The 27671-nt window shown below is 39.9% G+C and overlaps 1 protein-coding gene and 1 long non-coding RNA gene across 2 annotated transcripts in view; one reads left to right on the top strand and one right to left on the bottom strand.

The window, feature by feature from the left end:
* Positions 1 to 27671, bottom strand: part of LOC125961273 (uncharacterized) — a 217981-nt gene that overhangs the window by 168798 nt on the left and 21512 nt on the right. The gene's annotated exons all lie outside the window — the stretch shown is intronic.
* RIOK3 (RIO kinase 3) lies at positions 1783 to 26672 on the top strand. Its single transcript, XM_004273757.4, has 13 exons — positions 1783 to 2192; positions 9870 to 9985; positions 10604 to 10749; positions 10843 to 10950; positions 11137 to 11246; positions 12921 to 13064; positions 13741 to 13868; positions 19321 to 19518; positions 20723 to 20882; positions 22798 to 22878; positions 22967 to 23056; positions 23953 to 24060; positions 25030 to 26672. The coding sequence occupies exons 1-13, from the start codon at positions 2130 to 2132 to the stop codon at positions 25135 to 25137; spliced, it is 1560 nt and encodes a 519-aa protein (XP_004273805.1). The 5' UTR covers positions 1783 to 2129; the 3' UTR covers positions 25138 to 26672.

Below are 27671 nucleotides of genomic sequence, written 5' to 3'. Positions count from 1 at the left end.
TTTTTCTCCCACAGGACTTTAGGAATATCCTAAGCAGTTAGTAAATATTTGTTGATTGCCTGAAACAGGTACTTGCAAAATAGACTTAACTAATTTCAATAATAAAGACTAAAGAGCTTTATTTCAGTTCCCTTTAGAGACTGAAGAATCTGCTGATTCCACGTGCTGAGGCAGTGCGAATTCTAGAATAGCTTCATCTCTGTTGATCACCAGCGAGTTTATCAACAGAGATGATAGGAGTAAAAACTGGAACTAAATCTTTTAAACATTGTGCTTATTCCACTTCACAGCAAAATGGCCGTTACACCATTCAAGAGCTCACTGTTAAATAGCATAGGACTAAACAAACAGATAACATACAATAACATGCTGTCGTTGGTAAACCCCATTTTTCCTATTAATAATATTTGTAAATGTAAACTGTAAGTATTGTAAAATTCTATTGTGCTTTTTAAGGAGCACATAGTTGGTGGCGTCAGGTATATACCTTAACTGTTGACACACAACCATTAAAATTGTTAACCCACAAACTCTGTTCTAACCTGGAACTCCAACTCAGGATGAATAAACTTCCCTTGTCCCCACAGCCCGCCCTCTCTCTTCCCTGTCTTGAGTAAAACCTTAGTGTCCTCTGAGACTATTCATTTTTGTCTAGTGTGCAAGGCAGGGGAGAGGGTCTGTACTCTTTGCTCTCTCCAGTGCAGCTCCCAAAACATGATTCCTGCTGCCTCAGGAATACGGCTCTCCTCTGGCATCTCTGCCCATCCCGCTGTCACTGTCTCTAAGATTCCCTAGCAGCAGCATCTACCAACCCCTCTGGATTACAATCTGCACAACTTCTGAAGACCAGCACCGGCTCACACTCTTCCAATTCCACCCCAAGCCCTGCCATCTTGCTGGGTAATTTCAAGGCCCATGTGCATCACCCATCTAACACGCTGGCATTTTACCCTGCTCCCTTAAGCTTCCCGACCTCATCCTCACCATTGTTTCACTGTGGTTTCCTCTGATCTGGGAATAACCTGCATCTGCTCTACCCTTAAAACACTTAAGGAGTTAACTCACACTCTCTCTCTGAGGTGAAGTTCACTTAACATAAAATTAACCATTTCAAAGTGTAAAATTCAGTGGCATTGAACAGATTCACGATGTTGTGCAACTATCAACTGATATCAAGTTCCAAAACAGTTTATCACCCCAAAAGAAAACCCTTTACCCGTTAAGCAGTCACTCCCCGTTTCCCTCCTCCCCACCCCATTCCCTGGCAACCACCAGTCTGATTTCTGTCTTCATTGATTTACCTATTCGGGATTTTTCTGGTCACTTTATGAAAATCTCCCTACGAAATACTGAATCAAAACTCTGTTCTTCCAATGCAGGGGGCGTGGGTTGGATTCCCGGTTGGGGAACCAAGATCCCACACGCTGCGGGGCGGGGCCAAAAACAAAACCAAAAACAAACAAAACCTTTTATTATGCAGTTCTCTTTTTGCTCAAAGTTACATAACACATTTAAAAAATTTCACATTCCACGCCCCGCCTCCTTCAGACAACTAAAAACAAAATCCGACCGTCTTCTTCAGTCTCTCCTCTAAACCTGCCATTTTCTGTCTCCCATACCATCCCAGTTTAGAATTCACCCGGGAAATAATGCATGAACAGAGAGCCTGATTTGCTTGTTTATTTATAGTCCATGCAGTCGCATTCCGTTCAACGAGATCCAGCTGCCCTCTCGGGCAACCGGTTAGGCGGTTCAGGGACAGGGTAGAGCCTGGCCAGCGGAAGCCACACCCATCCGCTGCTCTCCCGGGCAAGGGCGGTCGCCAGCACCAGTCCCGAGCCCTGGGCAGCGACCGGAAGTGCGGTCCGCCGGGGGCGGGGAACGGTGACCCAACGCGGAGCCCGGGGCGGCGGCCAATCGGAAGCTAGCATTCCAGCGTAAAGGGCGGAAGAGAAGAGGTCTAGTTCCGGATGCGGCTGTCGCCGCCGCCGCTGTAGCCGCCATCTGTCATCTCAGCTCCGGCACCAGCACCCCGTCGCCCCTACCCCGCTGCCTGTCTCCTCGGCGGAGGCTGCTTCCCGGTCCTGCCACCTCTCTGCTCTGTTCTCGTCGCTGACTTCTTCCCCCACATGGATCTGGTCGGAGTGGCATCCCCTGAGCCCGGGCCGGCAGCGGCCTGGGCACCCAGCAAGGTGAGTGGCGGTCGGGACTGACGTACCTGCCACAGTCGCCTGGGCTGGTCCTCTCGGAGGGCCCGGAGAGGGTGGCAGGCGCCGAAGCGGCTCCGCAGGCGATTCGGGAAGTTCTGGGCGGGACCCTGACCACCTCGGAACGGGGGACGGGCGGCGAGGCTGCGGGGCTCGGGGTGGGAGAGGCAGGGAAGGGGGGGGCACAGGCTACCAAAGTCCACCCTGGGCGGTTTGGAGTCTCTGTCTAGTTCTACACCTTGGTTTCTGAACCTCTGTAACAAATATTTGGGCAGGACTCGCTTAAAGGTGCTGACATTTGACGGAAAACAAGCACGAACTTGTTTTTCACCGGCCACATGAATCAGTCCAGTTATACACAGAAAGCCCGACAGAAAGGTGGTTTAGGAAGCTGTTTCCTTAACTTGGCAAGCGTGGTTACCCTACTTGGGCAGTTTCTTGTTTTTGAAGTAGTAAAAGATAAATCCTAGGCGCACCCTCCCTCGGCTCCAGGCTAATTCTCAAGTGTTTACATACTGTTGAGACGGTTATGAAATTCTCATTTACCTGGGTTTTAACGTTTAAGCTTTTCCCGGTAATGGCCAACTAAAATGTTTATTTCACATTTGGTTTCTGGTTTCAGGCTGCTTCTTTTCATGATACTTTCATTAGAAGGTTGAAAAGATTCCTTTGCTACTTTATGGAGGGTTTACTTGAAAGCAAAAGTGGGTCAATTGCGATTTTGTGTTCCTCAAATTAAGGTTGTGAAGGTTTTTTAACTTCATAATGGTTCTTTTTTGATTTAATGGACATATAACAACATATTTAAGGTGTACAGCATAATGATTCGACATGTGTATTTATTGCAAAATGCTCACCACAATAAGTCTAGTTAACATACAGGATTACAATTTTTTTTCTTGTGATGAGAACTTTTAAGGTTTACTGTCTTAGCAACTTTCAGATATATAGTACAGAATTATTAACTATAGTCACCATGCTGTGCATGACATCTCATGCCTTATTTATTTTGCACCTGGAAGTTTCTACCTTTTGACCACCTTTACCCATTTCATGCACTTCTTTACATGCTGACATAGAACACTTGTTCCATATAAAGGGACACTCATGACTCTTACTAGATCTTCAGACTAGGTCTTAAAAGAAAGTGGGGGAAATAAGTAGCTTTTAGGTAAAGCTTTTAGGTAAATTTTCATAAAAGTTCTCATACAACCGTAGAGAGAATCAAATATTCCATTGGCAAATGTGGTTACATCTATGTGTTACTTTGCGTATTTTTTTCTATCAAGGCTTTGTTTACAAGGCCAAGATCAGTAGACATAAAAGGATGAAATCAGTAGATAGATACTAGTAAATATATACTTTACGTGTTAAATTCCTCCAGGTAAGCATCTGTAAAGCTTGTAAAAATGTCAGATGAAACAAACGTTGCTTAGAATACCTAACCTCAGAACAAACTTACAAAACGAATTCAGTAATAAAATATTTGATATCAGTCATATTTTCATTTAGGTGTACATCATCAGAACTATAAAATTTCATTTTCACTGTTCAACAAAAAATCATCTTGGGGTTTATTGGTGTTCTGTTGAGAAGACAGCATTTTCATAGGCAAAACAAATAGAAAGATGCTACAAGTATTAATCATTTCCTTCTCTAACCTCTTGAAAGACTGAAGTGATTATAGAAGCCTTTGTGGAGGAGGTAGAGGTTTGAGGAAAGTCTTGGAAAATGGAAAGAATATTAAGGGCTGGCAGTTCTCAAAACTTTTCCATCAGGACTTCTTTACACTCTTAAAAAACATTGCGGACTCCAAGAATTTTTGTTTATATTGGTTATATCTATTGATATTTGTCATATCAGAAATTAAAACTGAGATATTGAAAAAAATGTTTAAGTGATTATGTTAATATAAATAACATTTTTATATTTTAAAAAAACTATTTTCCAAAACAAAAAATTAATGAAGAGTAGTATTGTTTCGTATTTTTGTAAATCTCTTTAATGTCTGACTTAATAGAAAACAGCTGGATTCTCATAGCTCCTTTTTTCTTCAATCTGTTGCAATATGTGTTAGTTGAAGTATATGATGAAAGTCTGTCCTAACAAATATGTAGATTATAGCAGGCATAATTGAAGATGGGTAATAAGAGCACGGTAGACGCACTAAGAACAAACTGAGTTAATCTCTAAAAATGCACATTTAAAAAAATATTGAAGTGTAGTTGATTTACAATTGTTGTGTTTAATTTCAGCTGTACAGCAAAGTGACTTAGTTACACATATACATACTTTTTAAAAAATTTTTATTTATTTTATTATTTTTGGCTGTGTTGGGTCTTCGTTGCTGCGCGCGGGCTTTCTCTAGTTGTGGCGAGCAGGGGCTACTCTTCGTTGCGGTGCGTGGGCTTCTCATTGCGGTGGCTTCTCTTGTTGCAGAGCACGGGCTCTAGGCGTGCGGGCTTCAGTAGTTGTGGTGCACGGGCTCAGTAGTTGTGGCTCATAGACTCTAGAGCGCAGGCTCAGTAGTTGTGGTGCACGGGCTTAGTTGCTCCGCGGCATGTGGGATCTTCCTGGACCAGGGCTCGAACCCGTGTTCCCTGCATTGGCAGGTGGATTCTTAACCACTGCGCCACCAGGGAAGCCCAACATACATTCTTTTTTATATTCTTTTCCTTTATGGTTTATCACAGGCTATTGAATATAATTCCCTGTGCTATACACAGTAGGACCTTGTTGTTTATCCATCCTACGTATAATAGTTTAAAATGCACATTTATATCCTCAGCCTACTTACTACCTTTGAAAATTTTAGAAAACATAAGAATACACATGTACACATTCTAGTAGCCACCAGAGTGCTGCCATCATATCTGATACAGACTCTGGAAAACCTCACTCCACACTCTTGAGAGAATGAGAATGGGAAAGACAAAAACTATCTTAGAACTATTATGAGAATAATTTTGACCTCTTAGACACCCTGAAAGGGACTTGGGGTCCCCAGTTACAAAATCCCAAACTGCTGTTATGAACAAAGAATTTTAGGGAGTATTCCAAGCAGGGAGAATTGACAAACTGTAGGCAAAAGTGAGGAAGTATGTAGCTCTGTTGGAAAGAGCTGTAACAAATGGATTAGTGGTACTCCTCAAAACTGTCAAGGTCGCGGGCTTCCCTGGTGGTGCAGTGGTTGGGAGTACGCCTGCCGATGCAGGGAACACGGGTTTGTGCCCCGGTCCGGGAGGATCCCACGTGCCGCGGAGCGGCTGGGTCCGTGGGCCATGGCCGCTGGGCCTGCGCGTCCGGAGCCTGTGCTCCGCAGCGGTGAGAGGCCCGCGTACCGCAAAAAAAAACCAAAACAAAACCCAAAAACAAAAAACAAAACAAAACAAAACCTGTCAAGGTCGCTAAAAACAAAGTCTGAGAAACTCAGAGCCAAGAGGAGCCTAAGGAGACATGATAGCTAAATGTTATATGGTATCCTGGAAGGTATCCTGGAATAGAAGAGGGACGTTAGGGGAAAACTAAGGAAATCTGAATGAAGTATGCACTTTAGTTAATAATAATGATTTGGTTCATTAATTGTGACAGATGTACAGTATTTATACGGGGAAGCTGGGTATGGGGTATCTGGGGACTCTCGATACAATCTTTGTGATTTTTCTGTAAATCTAAAAATACTCTAAAATTGAAAGTTTAAAAAAGAAAAAGATTAGTGTTGTTGTACAGACCCAGATCACGTTTTGCAGAGATCCTTGTTTTGAGAAGTAAAATTACCCACTTAAATATTTTGCCTAGATTATGTCTTCTACCTGCATGCATGAGCAGAAAAGGGACCTTTCTGTGGGGTTATGGTTCTGTTGACTTGCTTCAAGTTGAGGACTGAATTTTTTTTATTATGTGCCTCCTTCATGTTTGCTTTTTTTTTTCAGTTTACTTGATCGTTTCCCCATAGTTGTGTGCAGTAAAACCTTAAAAAAAAAGTGGGATGGGCAGCTGGGGATGCATCTTTAGGAGTAGAAGGAAGGGGGAATGATTTCCCACTAGTCTGCAGCCAGCCAGATGTGGGAGAATGGTGGTTGTGATGACCCCAAGTTGCTGAGTTTAGTGGTGGCAGTTTCCCAGAGGAGAGGAAAACAAGGTTGGTGAGGGGTCTTCAGCAAACCGGAATCAGGGAGCTAGTGATGGGCTTGATAGATGTCATTTAAAGGAGAATAACTAACTGGAAAGGATTGTGTGGAGTTTCCCATCAGATCTTGATGCAGTGGGAAGTTTATGCTGGTCAAGGGAGTAGTGGGAAAGGACGTTGGATCGCTGGGATAGAGCAAGATGATGAAGGGCCTTTTACTCTTATCTCCTTAGATTTGTTATTATTTGAACATTTGACAGAGTTTCTCTGTTCACAAGGAGTGTTTGACTTACTGAAGAGTTGCAAGATGACGACACAGGATTCCCCTCCATACACCCACTGGTGCCCATTTGTGGGAGGAGCCCCCAGTGCCTTTTCTAAGCCCCCCTCAGGGTGGTGAACCGCTTGTGCCTGTGGAGGACTGTCCCTGCCCAGCAGCTCTCCCTCCAGCCCAGAACATTTTATGGAGGGATTTTGGCTACTGGTTTGAAGAGTTTGGATTTGATTTCAAAGTATAGAAGTTGGCACACTTTCGGAAGTCTTTACTTATTTATCCCACCCAAGGAAATTGTCTCAGTGTGAGGTTGCCCAGCTGAGCCGGTCAGCAGAGGTGCAGGGAAGTACAGCTCTAGAGTCTGAGGCTCCGAGGAGCAAGGTCAGTAGGAGTGGGCAGTTAGGGTGTCTTGGTACCCTCTTGGTCTCTGCATGTTTCCCTTTCTGATTCAGTCTATCTTAGGGGTAGGTAAATCTCTGCCACAAAATAACACAGTTACTGCCTCTCATTTTTGCCTGTCCAAGAGATTTGCTGCTGGTGTTTTAACACCTTAGAATTGATTGACTGCTGGCAAGAGAGTAGAAGCATCAGAAGTGGGTGGGCAGGGACTTCCTTGGTGGTCCAGTGGTTAAGACTCTGAGCTTCCACTGCAGGGGGCACGGATTCCATCCCAGATCAGGGAACTAAGATCCCATATGCTAGGTGGCACGGCCAAAAACAAAACAAAAGAAATGGGTGAGCAAAGCAGCTGACTGCAAGGTGGAGAGAAGGACTTTAAAATAGGAGGGGTGTAGAAAGGCACCAGACCTCTACCGCCTAGGCACAGCCTGGCAGTTCCATGAGATATCTCCAGGTTTCCTTTTGGCACATCTTGTTCAGTAAATACTTGAATGCCTCCTTATGTCTGAAGCTCTACACTGGACTCTGAGAATGAGAAGACCTTGCCGTTCAAGGGGCTCTTGCTGTGTTGTGGCTGATGCATTTAACTATCTAATACTGATATGGGAAGATAAAGGAAAGGATCTAATTTTGTCTGATAAAACTGAGATTACCCTATGGAAGAGCTGACACTTAATTGGGTGAAATAGAGAAGGAAGAAAAACCTTTGAGAGAGAAGGGGTTATGTGAGGGGTGAAAGGCGTGGAAGGGTGAAACTATGCCATATTTAGCATTTAATTAGTGTTGCCAGAGTCTAGGATAGGTGAGAGTCAAGACTGGAAGGGTAAATTAGGTCAAGCTGTGAAGGGCATTCCTTACTGAGAAATTTGGATTTTAGACTGCAGGCAGTACAGCAGTTTGCTTCTCCCATCCTAGGACAAGGTGTTTAGGGAAGCAGTATAGCAAAACACTCTTAAGCCCTACTGCCTTGGTTCAAATCTCAGCACTTCCATCAACAGTGTTATCTTGGGTGAAAAAACTTTTCTGTGTCTCAGTTTCTGAATCTATAAAATGGGGATGATACTGCAACTACTCCAGTGTGTCACTTAATCTATGTAAGTTAGGTGTATTTAGCCAATATAGAGAGTATCCCCGTGGTGCCTGTTATGCTACTGTTAGTCATTGCAAAATGTGATTGACAGTTCTGAGCTAGAGAATACAGTTATTTGCCTTTTGGAAACTGGACTTTGATCAGACCAAGCATTTCTAGGTAAGAGGCAGCATTTTATCTTCTACCTAGAAGATGCAGAAGCAAGTCAGGAGAGTCATGTGGCCAAAAGATTAGCTATATTCTCCAGATTACAGAGAGCGTCAAGATTACAGACCTCAAAATCCTCACCAGGAGAGTGCTCAGTTGCTGACAAGATCTGAGTCAGTGGAAGTCATACCACACCATGAGGAAACCTTCCTGTTGTTTCCAGGCCTGGCCTTATACAAGGCCAGAACAGTTCTGCAATAGGCTAGTATAGGTGGGGGCTGGGGGCATCTCACCAGTCTCAGGGTGAGACTAGATAAAACTTGATTCTGATTCACTTAGGCATAAATATAATGATCATTTATCACCCTTAGGTGCTTCACCCTAACAGTTTGAACCAAATAAATCCCTAAACCTCAACGTTATGGAACTTGAGCAAGGGTAAGTTGCCCAGTTATCCCTGGGAGTCACTCCAGCAGGCCCTTAGACCAACTAGAGGGCCTGTACTGGCTAGACTTGATTAAACAAATTTGTGGCCAAAACACTTACCATTATATGCTATATTCTAAATTAGACTCTCAGTAATAGTTAAGCAATGAGTTTGGATTTTATCCTAAAGGCAGTGGGAGACATTAAAACAATAAAGAGCTTTAAGTAAGGAACTGAACCAATCAGATCTGCGTTTTAGAAAAACCATTACGCTGTGGTGTGGAGAATGGAAGCAAGCAGAAAGATGAGTTAGGAGGCTCTTACAGTAGCCCAGTGATGGGAGGATGATACCGGAAAGGGGATAGAGAGCTGGGCAGCTTCAAGAGATACTTAGACATCTTATTCAGTATTAACGGTCTTAATCACTAGACTATCAAATGGAATCATTTGCTGCTGCTAAGTAAAGCCTGCCCCCCTCAAAAATTAGGAATTGTGAAGTAAACCTACGGTTTGTACGTATTTCAAGAGGGCTGAGATAGTGATGCCATCGAGGAGGGCTGAGTGGCTGGCTGCTCTAGAAGAGTCTCACAGAGTATTACTTTGCTCTAGTAGTATTGTTTCAAGAATCTATTTCTCAGCTTCCAAAGTTCAGAAATATCGGATTCATTGTTTGTTATTGCTGTTTTTATTTTCGCATATTCCAAGGTGTCTTGAAAGGGTCTGCCACACACTTTTTACATGTAGAAGACTTACTGCTTAAATTAGAAGGAAGTGTAACTTCTAAGTGGGCTTTGAATTGTGGTAGTTGGTATATAGCCTGTTCCTGTAAGAGGATCTACCCAGAAGCCAAACTATAAGCAGAAGGTTGCTTGGTGAGCATGGAATCAGAACAAGGGGCATTACATGAACTCATTGGATAGTTGGTGATGCTAGAGTAGCCTGTGCTTCCCCTCAACTGTAAGGACATACCCACCAAGCAGGCTGGAGAGTGCTTTTGGCTGTCGTAGTTTAGGTTTATCTTTGATTAGATTTGAGCTGGGATATATTTTTCCTTTTAAGATGATTTCTGCAAAAAAGGTAAGCATTCCTTTTGAGTTGATTTAGATAGTCTAATTCTCAAAAGATAACCTTATTTCCAAGTTTGGAAAGTACTTTAAGTTCATTATTATGAATAGAATTGCCTCTTTTTTTTTATAGTGTCCATGGGCTACCCCTCAAAATACAATATCTTGTTCTTTGTCTGATGTAATGAGTGAACAGTTGGCTAAAGAATTGCAGCTGGAAGAAGAAGCTGCCGCTTTTCCTGAAGTTGTGTGAGTAAAATTCATAGAGACTCTATTTTATCTAGCAGCTTGTTATAACAGTCTTAGGATTTGATTAGTGATTGTCATGACAAATGATTCAGAAATACATTTAGAAAAGCAGTGCAATAGAAAGAGCACTGTTTTGGGAGTTCACTGATACATGGGTTTTGGTCCTAATTTTGTTACTAGTGTTCAGTATTATCTTGGGCAAACCACTCTGTTTCTCTGGGTTTTAGTCATTGCAACAGTTGAACTCTATTACCAAATAGATTAAAAAATAATGAAGTAGGGTACAGTTTTGATCAAATGTTTGTTGTTTATCTTTTCATATATATGTTATCTCTCCTTTGATCAGAACACAGAACGAATGAATTTTGGGTCTGTTTGGTTTTTATTATAGGCCCTTTAGCTTTCTCTTGAAGCTCTCCTAATCCTAGTTGGTGCTTTCACAGGTGCCTGCTATTGGTCAGAGGGCAGCTGGGCAGGAGAGGGTGAAGGGTTTGGTAAAGTTCTTTTCCATTGTTTCTTCAATACAGTTAACACTGAAAAGGCACATCTCACCCATAACTGGTAGCGTCTCTTTACACAAGCACATTATATTAGTCTATACTGCCTTATTTTGAATAGAGTTGCTGAAGGACCATTTATTACTGGAGAAAACATTGACACTTCCAGCGACCTAATGCTGGCTCAGATGCTACAGATGGAATTTGACAGAGAATATGATGCACAGCTTAGGCGTGAAGAAAAAAAATTCAATGGAGATAGCAAAGGTACTATGACCTTATTGTGTCAACTCCATCGGGTGGTAGAAAATGCTTGTAATGTGCCCCTAAATACATCTTCAACCATTTTTGCCTTTTAAGTTTCCATTTCCTTTGAAAATTATCGAAAAGTACATCCTTATGAAGACAGTGATAGCTCTGAAGATGAGGTTGACTGGCAGGATACTCGTGATGATCCCTACAGACCAGGTATCAGTGCTTTTATTTTCTGGGGGCCTAGAATGGGGATGTAGGAAGACTAAGTATTTTATATTTGTCTTTGAATCTCATTTGGTAATTTACTATTAGATTCAAATATCTTTTTCAGATAATAGTGAATGCAGCAATTTAGTCTTTGCTATTTTTACATACTTGGCTTGTCTTAATCGCCTTTAGCAAAACCAGTTCCTACTCCCAAAAAGGGTTTTATTGGAAAAGGAAAAGACATTACCACCAAACATGATGAAGTAGTATGTGGGAGAAAGAATACAGCCAGAATGGAAAATGTAAGTTACAGAAGTATTACTCTGAATCAAAAGTTTTATTAGAATAAGTTAAAAACATAGCATTCTAAATACAGTATCTTTAAATTTCTAAAAATATCCTTCCTCCTTTCTAAGGATATTTTAGATGACAGTATAGCAACACCGTGGGAACTGAGCCACTAATGAGAATATAATGTACCTCAGAATAAAATCCTACATCAATATTAAGAAAACTAGTTTGATTTACATTGATTCTAAAATTAAGAAATGGTTCTTCTGAAAGTAACATTTATTTTTCAGCATTTTATTTTCCATAAAATACCTGAGAAACAGATAACAATGGTGATTGGGGGTTAAGAATGGGAGATAAATATACTTTCTACTGTATACCCTGTTATAATTTTTGAATTTTTTATCTTGTGCCTGAACTACCCCTGCAAAATCAGAAACACAATGTAATTTTTAAAAAATAGGAGAGGGCTTCCCTGGTGGCACAGTGGTTGAGAGTCCGCCTGCCGATGCAGCGGACACAGGTTCGTGCCCGGGTCCGGGAAGATTCCACATGCCGCGGAGCGGCTGGGCCCGTGAGCCATCGCCGCTGAGCCTGAGCGTCCGGAGCCTGTGCTCCGCAACGGGAGAGGCCACGACAGTGAGAGGCCCGCGTACCGCAAAAAAAAAAAAAAAAGGAGAAAAAGAAAAATGGCATTTTTTTCCTCCTTCGTAATTATCGTGGTTAATATAAAACATTTAGGCTTTAGAATACAAATACTTGTTAAGTAAACATATTCTAGAAATAATCCAGATCTGACTCTAGAACAACCCTGTCCAGTAGAACCTTCTGTGATAATAGAAATGTTCTGTGTCAGTGCTGTCTAATATGGCAGCCATATTCGACAATTGAGCACTTGAAATTTGGGTGGTACAACAGAGGAACTGAATTTTTAATTTTATTTTAATCAATTTAAATTTAAATATCCACATGTAGCTAGTGGCTTCCGTATTGGACATAATTGTCACGGTGTGGGCATACCTTGTGATTTTAACCCACTCTTCAAAAATAATTGACTATGAAAAAATTTTTTTTTTTGGTAAGATTTGGTATGATTTCAAAATATAATGTATCTTTGTCTGATGTAAAAGCATAAGGTATTTTAGCATATGTTCAAAGCATATGCTAAAATACCTTAGTATTTAGATGTGTTTGGATGTTTTCTATGCATATAATAAACCTTCCCGGGGCTTCCCTGGTAGCGCAGTGGTTGAGAGTCCGCCTGCCGATGCAGGGGACACAGGTTCGTGCCCCGGTCCGGGAAGATCCCACATACCGCGGAGCCACTGGGCCCGTGAGCCATGGCCGCTGAGCCTGCGCGTCCGGAGCCTGTGCTCCGCAATGGGAGAGACCACAACAGTGACAGGCCCGCGTACTGCAAAAAAAAAAAACATAAAAAATAAAAATAAACCTTCCCTTCCTTTGGGATACAGTTTCTTAAAAAGCCTTGTTTCCCTTTCTGTTGGGCTTACCAGTGAGTTATTTTGCTTTTTCCTCTGTAATACCTGTGGGTTCTGCTTTCATAGCATTATCATCTATTGAGTAGAAAACCCAATCCATGTAAAACTGATTCTCTCATTGTTTTTTGTTTTCACTTCCCCATTTTAAATTACTCAGATGCTAATTTTTCTTCTTCTTTTTGGCAGTTTGCACCTGGGTTTCAGGTAGGAGATGGAATTGGAATGGATTTAAAACTATCAAACCATGTTTTCAATGCTTTAAAACAACATGCCTACTCAGAAGAACGTCGAAGTGCCCGCCTCCATGAGAAAAAGGAGCATTCTACTGCAGTAAGTATTCTTAACGTTTTTGTTTCTGTTTTTTTAGTGGAAAGATTCATATTAGAAAACTTCATGTTCAGAGAAAAAACAAGATAAAACTTCATGTTTGATGTTTTTTTCATGAGATTGACTTTTCAAATCAAAGATGTAAATAAAACCCAAGTAGCTTTGCCATTTGACTTTTCAGATTTCATGTAGTGGTTATTAATCACTTATTCAGAACTAACATTTCAGTGGTCATAATTAATTTGGACTGTGTAGTTTACATTGCATATGAAAAGTTGTTTCCTATCATGACATATTTATAATAACTTAATAGTCTACAATGTTTTACCTTAACAAAGATAGTATATAATATCTGAGAATAATTTTTAAAACTTTAGAAAAACAAACTAATGGTAAGTACATTAGGAGAGCTATTTAAACTTTGGAGATAAAATTTTGACTAAACTAGCGTCTGATTTTTAATGGTTCTTTTAGATATTTACTTTCAAAGACATTAGAGTTACAGAAATGAATTGTATCTCGACAGCACTCTTTTAAGAGCCTGTTGTATATACACCTAGGTAAATTAATAATAAAGGTTAAAAAAAGTATATATTTTGAATGTTAGATACTAGAAATGGCTCAGAAAATGTTTTGTGATTACCAGTTATTTTCACTTACAGTGCTTTATCTTTTGTAGGAAAAAGCAGTTGATCCGAAGACACGTTTACTTCTGTATAAAATGGTCAACTGTGGAATGTTGGAGACAATCACTGGCTGTATTAGTACAGGAAAGGAATCTGTTGTCTTTCATGCATACGGAGGGAGGTAAATGAGCAAAATACAATACCATCATATCAACAAAAGCTTAGCCCCTTCTCCCTGATATTAATGGATTTATACAAAATCAAAGTTCATTCTGCATGGCGAACAGTTATTTTTAAAGTGTTATTGTAGGAGGTCTCAGCAATATAGGGATGTGTAAAGAAAAACACAACCAGGGGAGTTCCCTGGTGGTCTAGTGGTTAGTATTCAGCTCTTTCACTGCTGTGGCCCAGGTTCAATCCTTGGTCAGGGATCTGAGATCCTGCAAGCTGTGCGGTGCAGCCAAAAAAAACACAAAACCACAATCATCCCAATTCTGCCATCCAGAGATAACCATTAATAATTTTGTTGTAGACTCCTCCAGTCTTTTTTCTATGAATATATTATTTTTCACATTATTGTAATTGTACCATAACATACAGGCAGCTGTAAGTGGCATAGCAAAATCTGAACCTGAGTTTGACTCAAAACCCACGTCTTTCCACTGTGGGACCCTTTGGTACCAGGTTGGGAGGGCCATACTTAGATCAGTTACCAATTCCTACCCTTTTAATAATGCTTTCATTATTTAAAGAAATGTCTTTAAAGATCATATGCCATTTTAGAGCTTACCCATTTTACTTTTGTTATGAGGGTTTAGTTGAGTAAAGGATGGTATGAGGAAGAGAAAAAATTTTAAACGTGGATGCTGTTGAGAGAACGTGCTTAAGCCAGGAATATGAAGTCATCTGGTTACTTAGCTTTGAAGTCTTACTAGTTCAGCAAGGCTTACTATCTCAGCTATTCCTTTACCTGAACATTATTTATAAACAAAAATGTTAAAATAGATTACAGATTATTCTAGTTTTTTTTAGGTTTAGAAGGTATTTATTTTATACTTAAGGGGATTCAAACAATTATTGGTCAAGTCCTTATCTTTGTTTTTCTTAATTATTTAACTAGTCTCCCTTTCTAAATGAGACATATACATATAATCATGTATTGAATTATACTAAGTTCCAAAATGAAAGGGATAAAATGAATTTTAGGATAAAATGGCTCAACATTTTTCAAGCAACGTGATATGGAGCAATTTACTAAATGTCATTTAAAAACTGACCCTTACCTCATAGGATTTTGTTGGGGGTAAATGAAATCATGTTTTATAATAACTGGTATATATTAATTTTAGTAAACATTTATTTTTTTCTGGCTTTAAGCTCTGTTGCCCTCTTTCCAAATTTCAGTTGAGCGTTCCCTAAGACCAGGCAAACATAACTTAATTGCACAAATTATTTTAAAATGAAAGATTACTCATGGTAGAAATTAAACTGTACAGAAAGGATTAAAATGAAGGTAGCCTTCATCTTACCAGCTGTCGCCCCACAGGTTTTTCCTCTAAGGGCAACCACTATTAATAGTTTTTAGTCTAGCCTTCCAGAAATTTTTATGCATGTATTTCTTATTTTGTTTGTACAAAAGAAATTATATTCTGCATTCAGCATCTTCATTTTTCAGTTAATATATCTTATATCCTTTTATATTGCTGGTTTATATCATACCAGTTTTATAGTAGAACATTCTACTTTGTGAATATATAGGAATATCTTTGTACATATACTTTGGTGTGCTTTTGCAAATAAATCCTTAAGCTAAATTCCTAACATTTGAAATTTCTGGGGCAGAGACTACATGCATTTTTTTCCCCTTTCTGTTAAATAGTATAAGGTCTTATTGAATGGAGAGTATCAGATTTTGCTCACTGTTTGGGCCTCTCAGCTGGCTATTGTAGCAAGCAATGTTTCTTGATTTCTTTTATTTATTAAAAATTAAAGAAAAATTTTTTTCTTGTATGTCACACCAAAGACCAGAAATCTCAAATTTGTGTTTACATTTTAATGGTAGGGCAGTTGCAGTTTTCTCTACGAGCTAGTCACATCCTCAGGTTGCATACATTCTGAATGTCAGTAGGTATTACCAAATTGCCCTATGAGAAAGTTAACCAGTTTATGCTACCACCAGCAGTATGAGCCTGTTTCCCTCATCCTCATCAGTGCCTAGTCTTATCAAACAATACTTTTTTTGTCAGTGTGAAAGATGAAAAGTACCTTTTTAATATTTTGGTGTGCATTTATTTAATTATGGTTAAGTTTTTTTTTTTTTTGAGTGTATTGGCCTCTTAAGTTTCTTTTTCTTGTCAATTGCCTTGTTTAGCCTTTTCCATTTTCTGTTTTACTTAATGATGCTTTGATATAATGAATGAGCTCCCTGTCCTGGTGGAATTGGTATTGTAATCCGTACTTTGGCATTTGTAAATTAGCAAAGCTAGAGAGCATTCTGTTTTCAGCAACTGAGAGTAAATATTTTTTAAAGTGTATGTTAGTTTTCTCTGCTACATAACAAATTACCACAGATTTAGCAACTTAAAACAACACCTATTTATTATCTCATGGTTCCTGTTGATCAGAAGTTCGGGCAGGCACGGCTTAGCTGGGTTCTCTGCTCAGGCTCTCCCAGGGCTGCAATCCACGTGTCAGCTGAGCTGCATTCCTTTCTGGACATGGGTTCCTATTGCCTTGGCACAGTTCAGTTCCCTGCAGCTGTAGGACAGAGGTCTCTACTTTTTGGTTGGCTGTCAGCCGGGGGCTGCTCTCAGCTCCTAGAGGCCCCTGCAGGTCCTGGTCATGTAGCCCTTTCATACAGCAGGTTGCTTCTTCAAAACCAGTGGGAGACTCTCTCCCTTCAGTCTACTGAGACTGAGTCTTAGACAATGGAATGTAATGCTGGGCACGACTATACCATCACCTTTACCATATAATGTAAGCTATTCAAGGGAGTGGCTATCCCTCCCACACTCAAAGGGAGGGGCTTATACAGGGTTGTACACCAGGGGCTGGGATCTTGGGGGGCATTTTAAGTTCTGCCTGCCATAAAGCTCTTCTGGGTTCTGTCAGTCTCAGGTTGGCCAAGTAATCAACAGTTATTTGAATAGTAATATGTTCTAGATTTTTCAGGGAATAAGTGTATAACATATTTTCTATTGTCAAAGAGCTTATGGTATAGCCAAGAGGAGAACGTTACAGTAAGAACCGTTATGGTCCATTAAAGATAATACATAATAGTACGCAGTTAGACAAGTGAGACCTCAGGATAGGAATAGAGAACAGAAGAAGATCATTGCCGGTCACATTCAAGGAAGAGGTCATGATGAAGTTGGATCTCAACATGGATTTTAAAAATAGGTTTAAAAAAAAAAAAAAAAAAGACAACCCTCCCCACCCCCCAGTACTGAGTGCAAAAAGCTAGTTGCAGAATATATACAGTATGCCGTCTATTTAAACGTTTAGTTATACAGAACGTAACGTACATGGTTTTTTTAAAATGTATGTTTGTGGATACTTACGTATGTGTGTGTATCTTTTTAAAAAGACTAGAAGGGTACTATTCATGATTGTGATTGTCTCTAAAGAGTTGGAATGGGGACTGAAACTACCAGGGGTGGTAAATAATCAAAAGGAACTTCAGCTTTATCTGTAAAGTTTAATTCTTTAAAGAAAAAAAAAAGTGAGGTGGGGGAGGGGTGCTGAAAATGGGAGGATTGAAATTTAGGCGATGAGACTTGTCAGTGAGGAAATTAGAAGGTATATATGTAGAGGTAATAAGATGTAAAATTGTGTAAGCAAACCAAAAATTGGTAAGGAGGACCTTAAAAGCTAGGCAGAGGGATGTGTAATTTAGTGAGAAACACAGAAGTTTTTTTAGTAAGAGAATGACGAGATTAATCTTACAAATTAGATTTTATCCTAGAGACCTTCCAAGTTAGGGATCTCCTAAGTGGTGTTTTTGGGTTTTTTTTGTGGTGCGCGGGCCTCTCACTGTTGTGGCCTCTCCCGTTGCGGAGCACAGGCTCCAGACACACAGGCCCAGCAGCCATGGCTCACGGGCCCAGCCGCTCCGCGGCATGTGGGATCTTCCTGGACCGGGGCATGAACCCGTGTCCCCTGCATCGGCAGGCGGACTCTCAACCACTGCGCCACCAGGGAAGCCCCAGTGGTGTTTTTGGTAGGGCCTCATCTACCTACGGTTAAATTATTTCAGTGACAGGAAACTTACCATCTCAAAATCCAAAGACATTTATTATAACATCTTTAAATTATTGGGAATTTCTTCCTTGTAAAGGATCTCTAGGCTGTCTCCCTGAAAATTGGTTCATTCATTCACCAAGTATTTGTGCAACTTCCGTGTTCCAGGCTCTTCTAGGTGCTGGGGCTACAGCAATGTATGGTACAAGGAAGGTCCCTGCTCTGCTCTCACAGAATGTGCTTCCTCCCCACCCCTCCCTTCAGTCCCCTTCCAGGACTATCAGATATGTGCTACGCAAATAGATAAAATAGGGTGATGTCATAGTGACTGGTTGACTGCTTTTTATCTGTAGGACAGGGGAACCTCTGATGAAGGTTTCCAAGGTGAGGTGTGTTTCGAAGGTGAGAGTGGACAGTCTGTGCTGTTGGATTGGATGTGTGGTGTGAGAGGATAGATTCTTGGCTAGAGCAGCTAGGTGGTACCATTTATTGAGGTGAGAGACTGGGGATAGGCAGATTTAGGGTACAGTTATCAGGAATTCTGTTTTGGGCATGATATGTTTGAGATGCCTTCTCGACATCCAACTGAAGTCAAGTAGGGATGAGATAAATGGGCCTGAACTTCTGGAGAAAGTCAAGACTAAGGATAGAAATGTAGCAGTTATCTGCATTTAGATGATATCTAAAGCCATGGAGCTGTCACACTTCTTAGGTAGAGAAGGCAGTTAGGAAGAGAGGGCGTTACTTAGAACCAGTTAGAGTTTGTACTGTAGCCTTCTGAGGCTACCTGGAGGAGGAGGAGTCTGCTGAGAAAATATGGTCCCAGAAGGAGGGGATTGGGAGTTTGAGTCAGATTCTGTGCTCTAGATATAGTTCCTTTCTTTTCCAGACTAACATCCCTTCAGAGGTTCAAAGGTAAATCTTGTCTGTCCTTCCACCTTCCCCCTTTGGTTCGCACTGCCACCACCATGGTTCAGACCCTCTCAGTGGCTCGCTGTTGTGGGACTGTTGAATTAGCATCCTAAGCATCGTCTAGACTCTTTTGCTCCCTTCCATTGAGTTTTGCCTCTGAACCATCCCGGGCAGACCATAGCCTATTTTAAAGTGTATAGGTCTTCATTGTTCCTCAAGTTTAATTCCATAGTCATTAAATGAAGATTATATTATGGGTTGTTGAAAACTGTTGAGAATTTATTTGAAAGTGTGTTTTATTAAAAAAGCTAAAACCTAGGATTTTCTTAAGACCTCAAACTTGAAGCCTTAAAAAAAAACCAACCCAAGACTTGACATTCTCAGAGAAGGCAGATCCACTTTCATGTCATAAAATCTTTATTTTGAAATTGTTTTGTTATCTGGCGACTTGAACTGACTTAATGTTTGTTTCTTCCACTTAGCATGGAGGATGAAAAGGAAGATAGTAAAGTTATACCTACAGAATGTGCCATCAAGGTATTTAAAACAACCCTTAATGAGTTTAAGAATCGTGACAAATATATTAAAGATGATTTCAGGTTTAAAGATCGCTTCAGTAAACTAAATCCACGTAAGATCATCCGCATGTGGGCAGAAAAAGAAATGCACAATCTCACAAGGTAAAGAAAATCATCGTGCTAGAAGTCATCTTGGGTGATCACCTGTTTGTATTAGGCCTACCAGCCAGGCAAAAAACCCACACTTTCTTTCAAATTCATTTATAGAAAGTATGAAAGGCCTTGAAATTCTAGTGCTTAAGGAGAGTTTCTGTAAGAAAACATTTCCATGTATATAACCTGAATTCATACTTGTAGGATGAAAAATCCATTTTGTTTTTCTTTCCTCAGTAAAGTTTGAGGGAAATTAAGTCATTTTCAACTGCAGATATTTTGTCATATATCTAAACGCTATCTTTTCCAGTTTCCCGTTAGGCATATTACAAATAATGATTTCCTTTTTTGTTTCAGAACATGTTTATTCCATCTAATGTTTGTTCATTTGGTGAGGGCAGGGTTTTACCAAATTGCATTTTGCTTTAATTTATTAGACTTGTTTCTCAATTCTCTACGCAGAATTTATCAAGGAATTTGCTTTGTCAACCAAGAAATTAATAATCTTTCTTACATACAAACCTGCCCACATCTGAACCGTGAAAGCTTTTAATTTTAGTTTCTTTTTCCTAAAGATGTTTGCTTTCAAAAGTAATTATCTATATTTATTAGCTGCAAAAGTCTTCTACTTAGTAGGACTTCTAATTAGAATAATTTCCTAAGAGGTCTTGCTGTCCTCCGATCTCTTTTCTGGATTACTAAGATCTCATCACTGCCTTTCTTAAAATTTTTCAGCGGCTCCCATAGTCTTTGGTGTAAAGTTCAAAGTCATCTTGCGATGTGGAGCCTGCCTGTCTCTGTAGCCTAAACCCACATTGCCCTTCCTCCTACTCATGATCCAGCTGCATTGATTTATACACACTCCCCGCATGGACTGTGCTCCTGGACTCCTCTGTGCATCTCCACAGCATCTCCCCACAGTTGGAACCTGGCTAATTCCTATTTGCCTGCTTCTTCCTTGATGCCTCCTACCCCCACCTCTGCCAGTGCATGTACCACATTGCGCTGTAATCATCTCCTCACTTGTCTGTTGTTTTTACCAGGCCGCAGGCTCCATGAGGGCAGAGGCTGTTCTTACTGCCTTTGCCTTCCAACATTCCCCAGATTACAACATAGTGCCCCCTCATTGCAGGACCTCGTTAGATATTTGTTGAATAAATGAAATTTCCTCTCCTTCTGATCTTTACATTCTTAATCATTTCTTTCTGTATAGAATGCAGAGAGCTGGAATTCCTTGTCCAACAGTTGTGCTCCTAAAGAAACACATTTTGGTTATGTCTTTTATTGGCTATGATCAAGTTCCAGCCCCTAAATTGAAAGAAGTAAAGCTCAGCAGTGAAGAAATGAAAGAAGCCTACTATCAAACTCTTCATGTAAGTTGTGCCTTTCAGACCATTCACACACCAGCTTTAAACAATATTTCCTCTAAACTAAAAAAGAAAGTCCTAAAATAGTACTATTTTAAGGTGATATAACGAGGACAAACTGAAGTTTGTGAAAGAATGTTAATATTGAAGAATTGTCTTTATATCAATATGCGTATGTCTTGAGTTGTTTTAGGAAAATCTTAGTGGAGAAAGTGAGGGCTCAGTTGTTAGCATTAATGACATAGAAGCCAGAAGCTATTATTGACAAAACTTCATTAACTAAAACTTGATATTACTATATTTAGCAGATATAGTGCCTCATTAGTTTGTGTGCCTTTTTGAAACAGTGAAGGGAAATACCTTTCCTGTTGGGGAATTAGAGGGAAGCAGATTTGGTCAATGAAAATAAGTGATGATGAAAAGAAGGTAGTAAGGGGTGGTTTCTCCATCTGTGCAGGCATTAGAGTTGGGAGGCACTTGTCAGGAGTCTTGAGGAAGCTATTTATGCTTTGGGACAGCAACCAAATTCAGTCTGGGGTCCTTCAAGCTTAAGAAATGCTCCTCATATTGTTGTTGTTCCTCTGTATTGTCTTTTTTTTTTTGTCTTAATTGAATAGTGGAGAAACATGTTTTTTTGTTTATTTATTTATTTATCTATGGCTGCGTTGGGTCTTCGTTGCTGAGCACGGGCTTTCTGTAGTTGCAGTGAGTGGGGGCCACTCTTCATTGCGATGCGTGGGCTTCTCATTGCGGTGGCTTCTCTTGTTGCAGAGCACAGGCTCTAGGCATGTGGGCTTCAGTAGTTGTGGCTCGTGGGCTCTAGAGCGCAGGCTCAGTAGTTGTGGCGCACAGGCTTAGTTGCTCCACGGCATGTGGGATCTTCCGGGACCAGGGCTCGAACACATGTCCTCTGCATTGGCAGGCAGATTCTTAACCGCTGCGCCACCGGGGAAGTCCAAAACATATGTTTTTAAAACAGTCTCTGCGTGGAACTCTTATATCATGCGGCAGTTGATGTGAATATGAACGTATTATCCAAATTAATTTTTTAAGATATAGTTAGATAATCCAACTTTCTCTGCCTTCAGTTGGAAAACATTCAAAGAAAATTAAGCCTACTTTTCTGGCTTCTTTTGGCTGTGGGGTGGCTGGGGCAGAGATTAAGTAGTGATGTGCCCTTCCTATTTGATTCTATTAAAGCTGGGAAACAAAGCATTAATGCTGATTTCTACTATGAGGCTAGGGGTCACCATCAGTCATGAATATATAATGCCGCTTAATTAAGAAGAATACTTCTTTCCCACTCTGTCTGGCAGGAAGTACTTTTTTTTTTTTCTTTTTTTTTTTTTGCGGTACATGGGCCTCTCACTGTTGTGGCCTCTCCCACTGCGGAGCACATTGGCTCACCGGCCCAGCCGCTCCGCGGCATGTGGGATCTTCCCGGACCAGGGCACGAACCCGTGTCCCCTGCATCGGCAGGCGGACTCTCAAGCACTGCGCCACCAGGGAAGCCCAGGAAGTACTTTTTACCTTGGAGTTGTATACACTCCATAGAGCTCTCAGTGGGATGTTTGCCCTTTTATGAAGGATAAGCCTAGGTCCCCTGGTTAGTGACCATAGCTGTCTTACGTATGTGGGATTCCAGGACTACCCTTTGGTCTCCTGATCTCATTGCTGTCACATGGATAGGGAAGTAGAGTGTCATGTGCTCTTCCCTTCCATTGTCTCACTGTGCTCACACCCTCCTTCAGGGTAGGAAAAAAAAACAAAAAAACAGTCCTAGACTGTACAAAGAAGAAGTAAGTTCTTTACCCTGGTTTTGCTCTTTATGGAAAATATTGGGTGACATAGACATTTTAGTTGTGTAGGTAAATTAGAGTTGTTCCTTCATTTTCTAAATGTCTGCCTTGCCTCCTTACAGTTGATGCAGCAGTTATATAATGAGTGTAAGCTCGTACATGCCGACCTCAGTGAGTACAACATGCTGTGGCATGCTGGGAAGGTGAGGAGCATTTTGTTAACATTCAGGTTAAGTGACTTGATGTAAATTACTGAAGGTACAGAAATCACTGTGCTCTATATTTAAATAGGTCTGGTTGATAGACGTCAGTCAGTCTGTAGAACCAACCCATCCTCATGGCCTGGAGTTCTTGTTCCGTGACTGTAGGAATGTCTCACAGGTAGGCATGTAAACTAACTGTCCTTTTTATGGGCTATAACATATTCAAACATTTTTCTCACTCCTAAGGCAAGTAAGATGATTGTATTCTTAGAAATTAAAGGAAGAATTTAGTTAACTGGTTGCTTTCAAGGTAAAGAGACAAAGATTGATTTGTCAGATTTCATTTTTTGCAAGAATTTGATTGCATGGCCCACATTTGGGCCACTGAATTAAATTTCCAAGAGAGTAAGTTTTTATTTTGGTTCTAAATATTTAAGCAGTCAAGTAGACATTTAATATATGCACAGTGCTTTAAGGGAAGCTGGCCTGAAGCAAGCCTGCATGCTTACTGCCATTGTTATTAGACTAAAAGAATAGTTTTCCTAGTGGTATAGTCTGACCACATTCTCTGAGGCAGAGTGAACAGATTAGGGAAGGTAAAACTCAGTAATCACAGAGTTGGGAAGCATTTGTTTGCTGTTTCTAAAGGAAATGAATTGTCAGCAACAGATTCAGATAGAGATGATCTTCCTAAATATGACAGAACAACTTTATTTTGGAAATACTTTCTGAGCCTACTGGAAAATGTTAATTCATGGGATTTAGTGATTATTTTGTGTCTGCTCATTCAAAGCAACACCAAGCAATTTTACATATACCACTCATACACAGCTATGGAAGGTGCAATATGACAAACTTACTAAGTCTAGACGACAGCCCAGATGTGTGAGAGGACAGTAAGCAAGTAGAACCTGAGTGTAGTTATACTTGAATTGGAAACATCTGTAGCTTAAAAATTATGGAAGGAATTCACTGGCGTTTTACAAGTACACTATTCCCTGTTTTTTTTGTTGTTGTTGTTTCTAGGAGAACCTTGCTAATAAGTCTACTGACTTTCTTATATTTCTTTACTAGTTTTTCCAGAAAGGAGGCGTAAAGGAAGCCCTTAGTGAACGAGAACTCTTCAATGCCGTTTCAGGCTTAAACATCTCAGCAGATAATGAAGCTGAGTTCTTAGCTGAGGTAAGTGTTATAAGGCTGTTTTTCACCTTGCTGTTAGTGGGGACCTGGATAGAGTAGATAATGAAAACCAGAGCTAAGTTTATCCTCTCATCCCCTCAAAAACAAAATTAATTAGAGATTTTTCCTTTCTTGAGATACTGTTTTTGATCCTTCTTTTCCAGGCTTAAACCCTAGGATAAACATAACAGCAAAACACTTCTTCAAGAAGTTCATAGTTTGGTTGAGATGGACAAATAACACATTTCCAGTATATGCCTTTTTCCCTGACCGGTGAACACTCTGGGTGACACAAAAAGCAGTAACACTTGGTCCCTGCCTGCCTTTAACTGAATACAGAGATTCAGCAGTGGCCATCCTTGGAAATACCCAGTCATTACAATATGGACCTACAGAACAATACAATAATAATAAAAAAAAATACCTCCGGGGAAGTTCTCTGAAAATTGAACAAAAACTGAAAAGTGAAACAGCAGCTAATTATTCCCAGCAACCTGCCAAAGCAGAGAATGATTATAGAATCTGTTCCAGAAATCCCCATATTGACTTGAATTTGGCCAAGCTGTGCTGGAGTCTAAGGCCAGAAGCGAAGTAACAGGAAGATGGTAAATCCAGCCTTTAGTTCAGTACAGTTGCTCTGTACAGTTACTGGGTGTTACTGCTGTTGAATCAACTTTGGAATTTCCTTTTTCTTGTTCCCTGAAAGCTGTGTAGGTTATATAGTAAAACATATCTGATGCCAATTGCTAGCTTGATAAAGACACTAAACATCAACCCTGGTAATGGAATCAAGTAAAAACATACATGTATGTGACCCACTGTAATATGTGTCACACACTGTAATTCTAATTCAAGGCCAATGTCGTTAGGAATGACCTAGTTTTAAGAGAGTAAAAATACTGGTTCAATCTCAAGCATAATTGCTGTGAAGTAAGATTTTTGACAAATGGATTTAATATATTAATTTTATAGATAGAAGCTTTGGAGAAAATGAATGAAGATCACGTTCAGAAGAATGGAAGGAAAGCTGCTTCATTTTTGAAAGATGATGGAGGTCCGCCAGTGTTATACGACGAATAGCACTAATATCCACTGCTTTCAGTGTTAACACAGTGGTGATTGTCAGCTGCCATTAGCAAATGAAGTTATGCGTGACTTGAAATACCAAAACATGAGGAATGTACAATGGTGCTTCTGTGCTTTTTTTCCCTTGTAACCCATATGCCAGGTATGTGGAATTTTTAGCTCGGCATTGAGAGACTGAAATGTCAACTACCTCTCATGATATGAATAGGATAATATAATTCTTAACAGCTACAGGTTATCTAGCTGAAATCAACCTGATTTAAGGATTTGTGGCATAAAATGTTTGATGAGAGTTCTTAACATTTCCAAATATGGGAGGGAGGGACAGATGTGTTTACAAGGGAGGCTTTCATTACAACTTACTTGCTTTTTTCACCTCCCTGTTTTGTGCTGCGTCTTTCCTCATATATTTTATTTACCTGAAATTAGCCCTTCTCAATTCTTTTTCCAGACTGTGACCATGATTCTAAAGGAAAATTTCTTCTCTTTAGTAGCTGATATAAATGGAAATTTGGTTTCAGAATGGCTGACAGAAATAGACATAAGCAAAGTACTTTTTTTGGTATATCTTGAATTATGAACTGAATTCTTCTTTTCCACACTCATATGCAAGGAAAGGCACCATCGGTTTCTGAAAGAGATAAATATATAAGTACTTTTCAACTATCCAAATTTTTTAAATTTAACTTTCAGCTTTTCTACATTTAGGTGAAATAGTTAGGATGTAACTCACGGTGCAGCTGCTCTGCATTTATAATGAAAATGTAAATTATCTAGAAGGACAGAATGGAATGTTTAACCATGTTTGACATATTTTAATGAAGTCAGTGAAACAAAGTTCAGTTTACGTTTCACTCAAACTATATACTTACTAATTGATTTTGAGAGAAATATAGCAAGCTAATTAGAAACATTGTATCATCAAATGATGAAAAGTATGTATAAAACAAGTTGAGTACCAAATTAACCAACTAATTTGAACTATCTGGCCTAACTTTTAATAATGTTTAGTACTGGCTGGACTCCACTTCTTAATGCAGCCAAAGTACATTGGCTTTGTTAGGATTGAAGCTCATTCACTGCAACAGAATCATTCCTCCTATTGCTGGAATCAGATTGGAATCACTAAAGACCTAACCTTTCTGTCTGGTAATAGAAAGTAAAAATCTGAACTTTGCCCTTGAAAGCTTCTGCATTAAAATTATTTAAAAATGCCAAATATATTCTTTCTAGAAAAATATTTTTGTTTCTGTTGTATAACTTTTAATTGCATTTCAGAGAAGTGTGATTTGGGGTACTCATTACGTTTCTGAAATGTTTACCACTATGAAAGAAATATTTAGATGACTGGTGATTATTGGCTTTACAGAAGTTTCAAAGAACTAATTTTAAAAACAGTTAACCATTAAATTTTGTTTTGTTTTCTGACATACTCTGACGGTAGCAGCAAACTGTTGCTGTGTGGCGTTCTTGGAGTGTGCTGTGAACATGCTTCTTAAGAAATTAAAAACGAAGAGATCATTTTAGAATTGGTTCTCTGTGTGAATTCTTCCTGTTCCTTGGAAGTATTAACTTATGTCCTGGCACCAGGTTACCCCTTCTGTTTAAGTTAAACAGTGCTATTTTCAGCAGTTTTTTTTTCCTCTCAACTTCCCATCTTTAGATTTCACTTTTAAATGACCTACTTCACATTACAAACAGGTTTTTCCTCTCATATAGATCAGTGAGTAAATTTTTCACACAGTGGAAAAAGAAAGTGGAAAATACTGATTTGCTAAATAGTCAAATACAGATGGGGGAAAAAATGGAAATAAGCATATTTTGTTTCATTTTAATGGAAGTGGATATATGAATATCTATAAGATAAATTATCAAAATAAAGATTATATGTAGAGAATTTTTATTTCAACAAGATAATTTTTTGCCAGTTTCTTTAAAAAAATCATCTTTTCTGCTTACAAAAGTAAGACGTGCATTCTCGTTTATTTGATTTTTATTTTATTTATTTATTTTTGGCTGTGTTGGGTCTTTGTTACTGCACGTGGACTTTTCTGTAGTTGCAGTGAGCGGGGGTTACTCTTCATGGCAGTGCACGGGCTTCTCATTGCAGTGGCTTCTCTGGTTGCGGAGCACGGGCTCTAGGCGTGCGGGCTTCAGTAGTTGTGGCTCACGGGCTCTAGAGCGCAGGCTCAGTAGTTGTGGCACACAGGCTTAGTTGCTCCGAGACGTGGGATCTTCCCGGACCAGGGGTCGAACCTGTGTCCGCTGCATTGGCAGGCAGATTCTTATCCACTGTGCCACCAGGAAAGCCCATGCATGCTCATTTAAATTTAAATATTATAGAAATTCAGAAATGCTAAAGTAAAGGTCCCTTGCATTCCAAAAATCATTGCATGTAGTGGGGCATACACCCCTGCCAATTTTTTTCCTTCAGCAAATGTTATTCTCTTTTTAAAAAAAAAAAATCTTTGAACAGAAAGTGAGTTGAAGCGAGGTAGCTGATGGTGAAGTGATGATCATGGTAAACC

This window comes from Orcinus orca, chromosome 15 (genome assembly GCF_937001465.1).
Source record: "Orcinus orca chromosome 15, mOrcOrc1.1, whole genome shotgun sequence".
Taxonomy (NCBI): domain Eukaryota; kingdom Metazoa; phylum Chordata; class Mammalia; order Artiodactyla; family Delphinidae; genus Orcinus; species Orcinus orca.
Note: the sequence above shows the minus strand (reverse complement) of the source record. Positions and strands in the feature narration are given on the sequence as shown.

Excerpts from the sequence above, each read along its gene's own strand:
- RIOK3 (XM_004273757.4), top strand. The coding sequence starts at position 2,130 with ATGGATCTGGTCGGAGTGGCATCCCCTGAGCCCGGGCCGGCAGCGGCC. Across the intron at positions 10,750-10,842 it reads ATTCAATGGAGATAGCAAAG|TTTCCATTTCCTTTGAAAAT; the intron begins GTACTATGACCT and ends TTGCCTTTTAAG. Across the intron at positions 13,065-13,740 it reads AAAAGGAGCATTCTACTGCA|GAAAAAGCAGTTGATCCGAA; the intron begins GTAAGTATTCTT and ends TATCTTTTGTAG.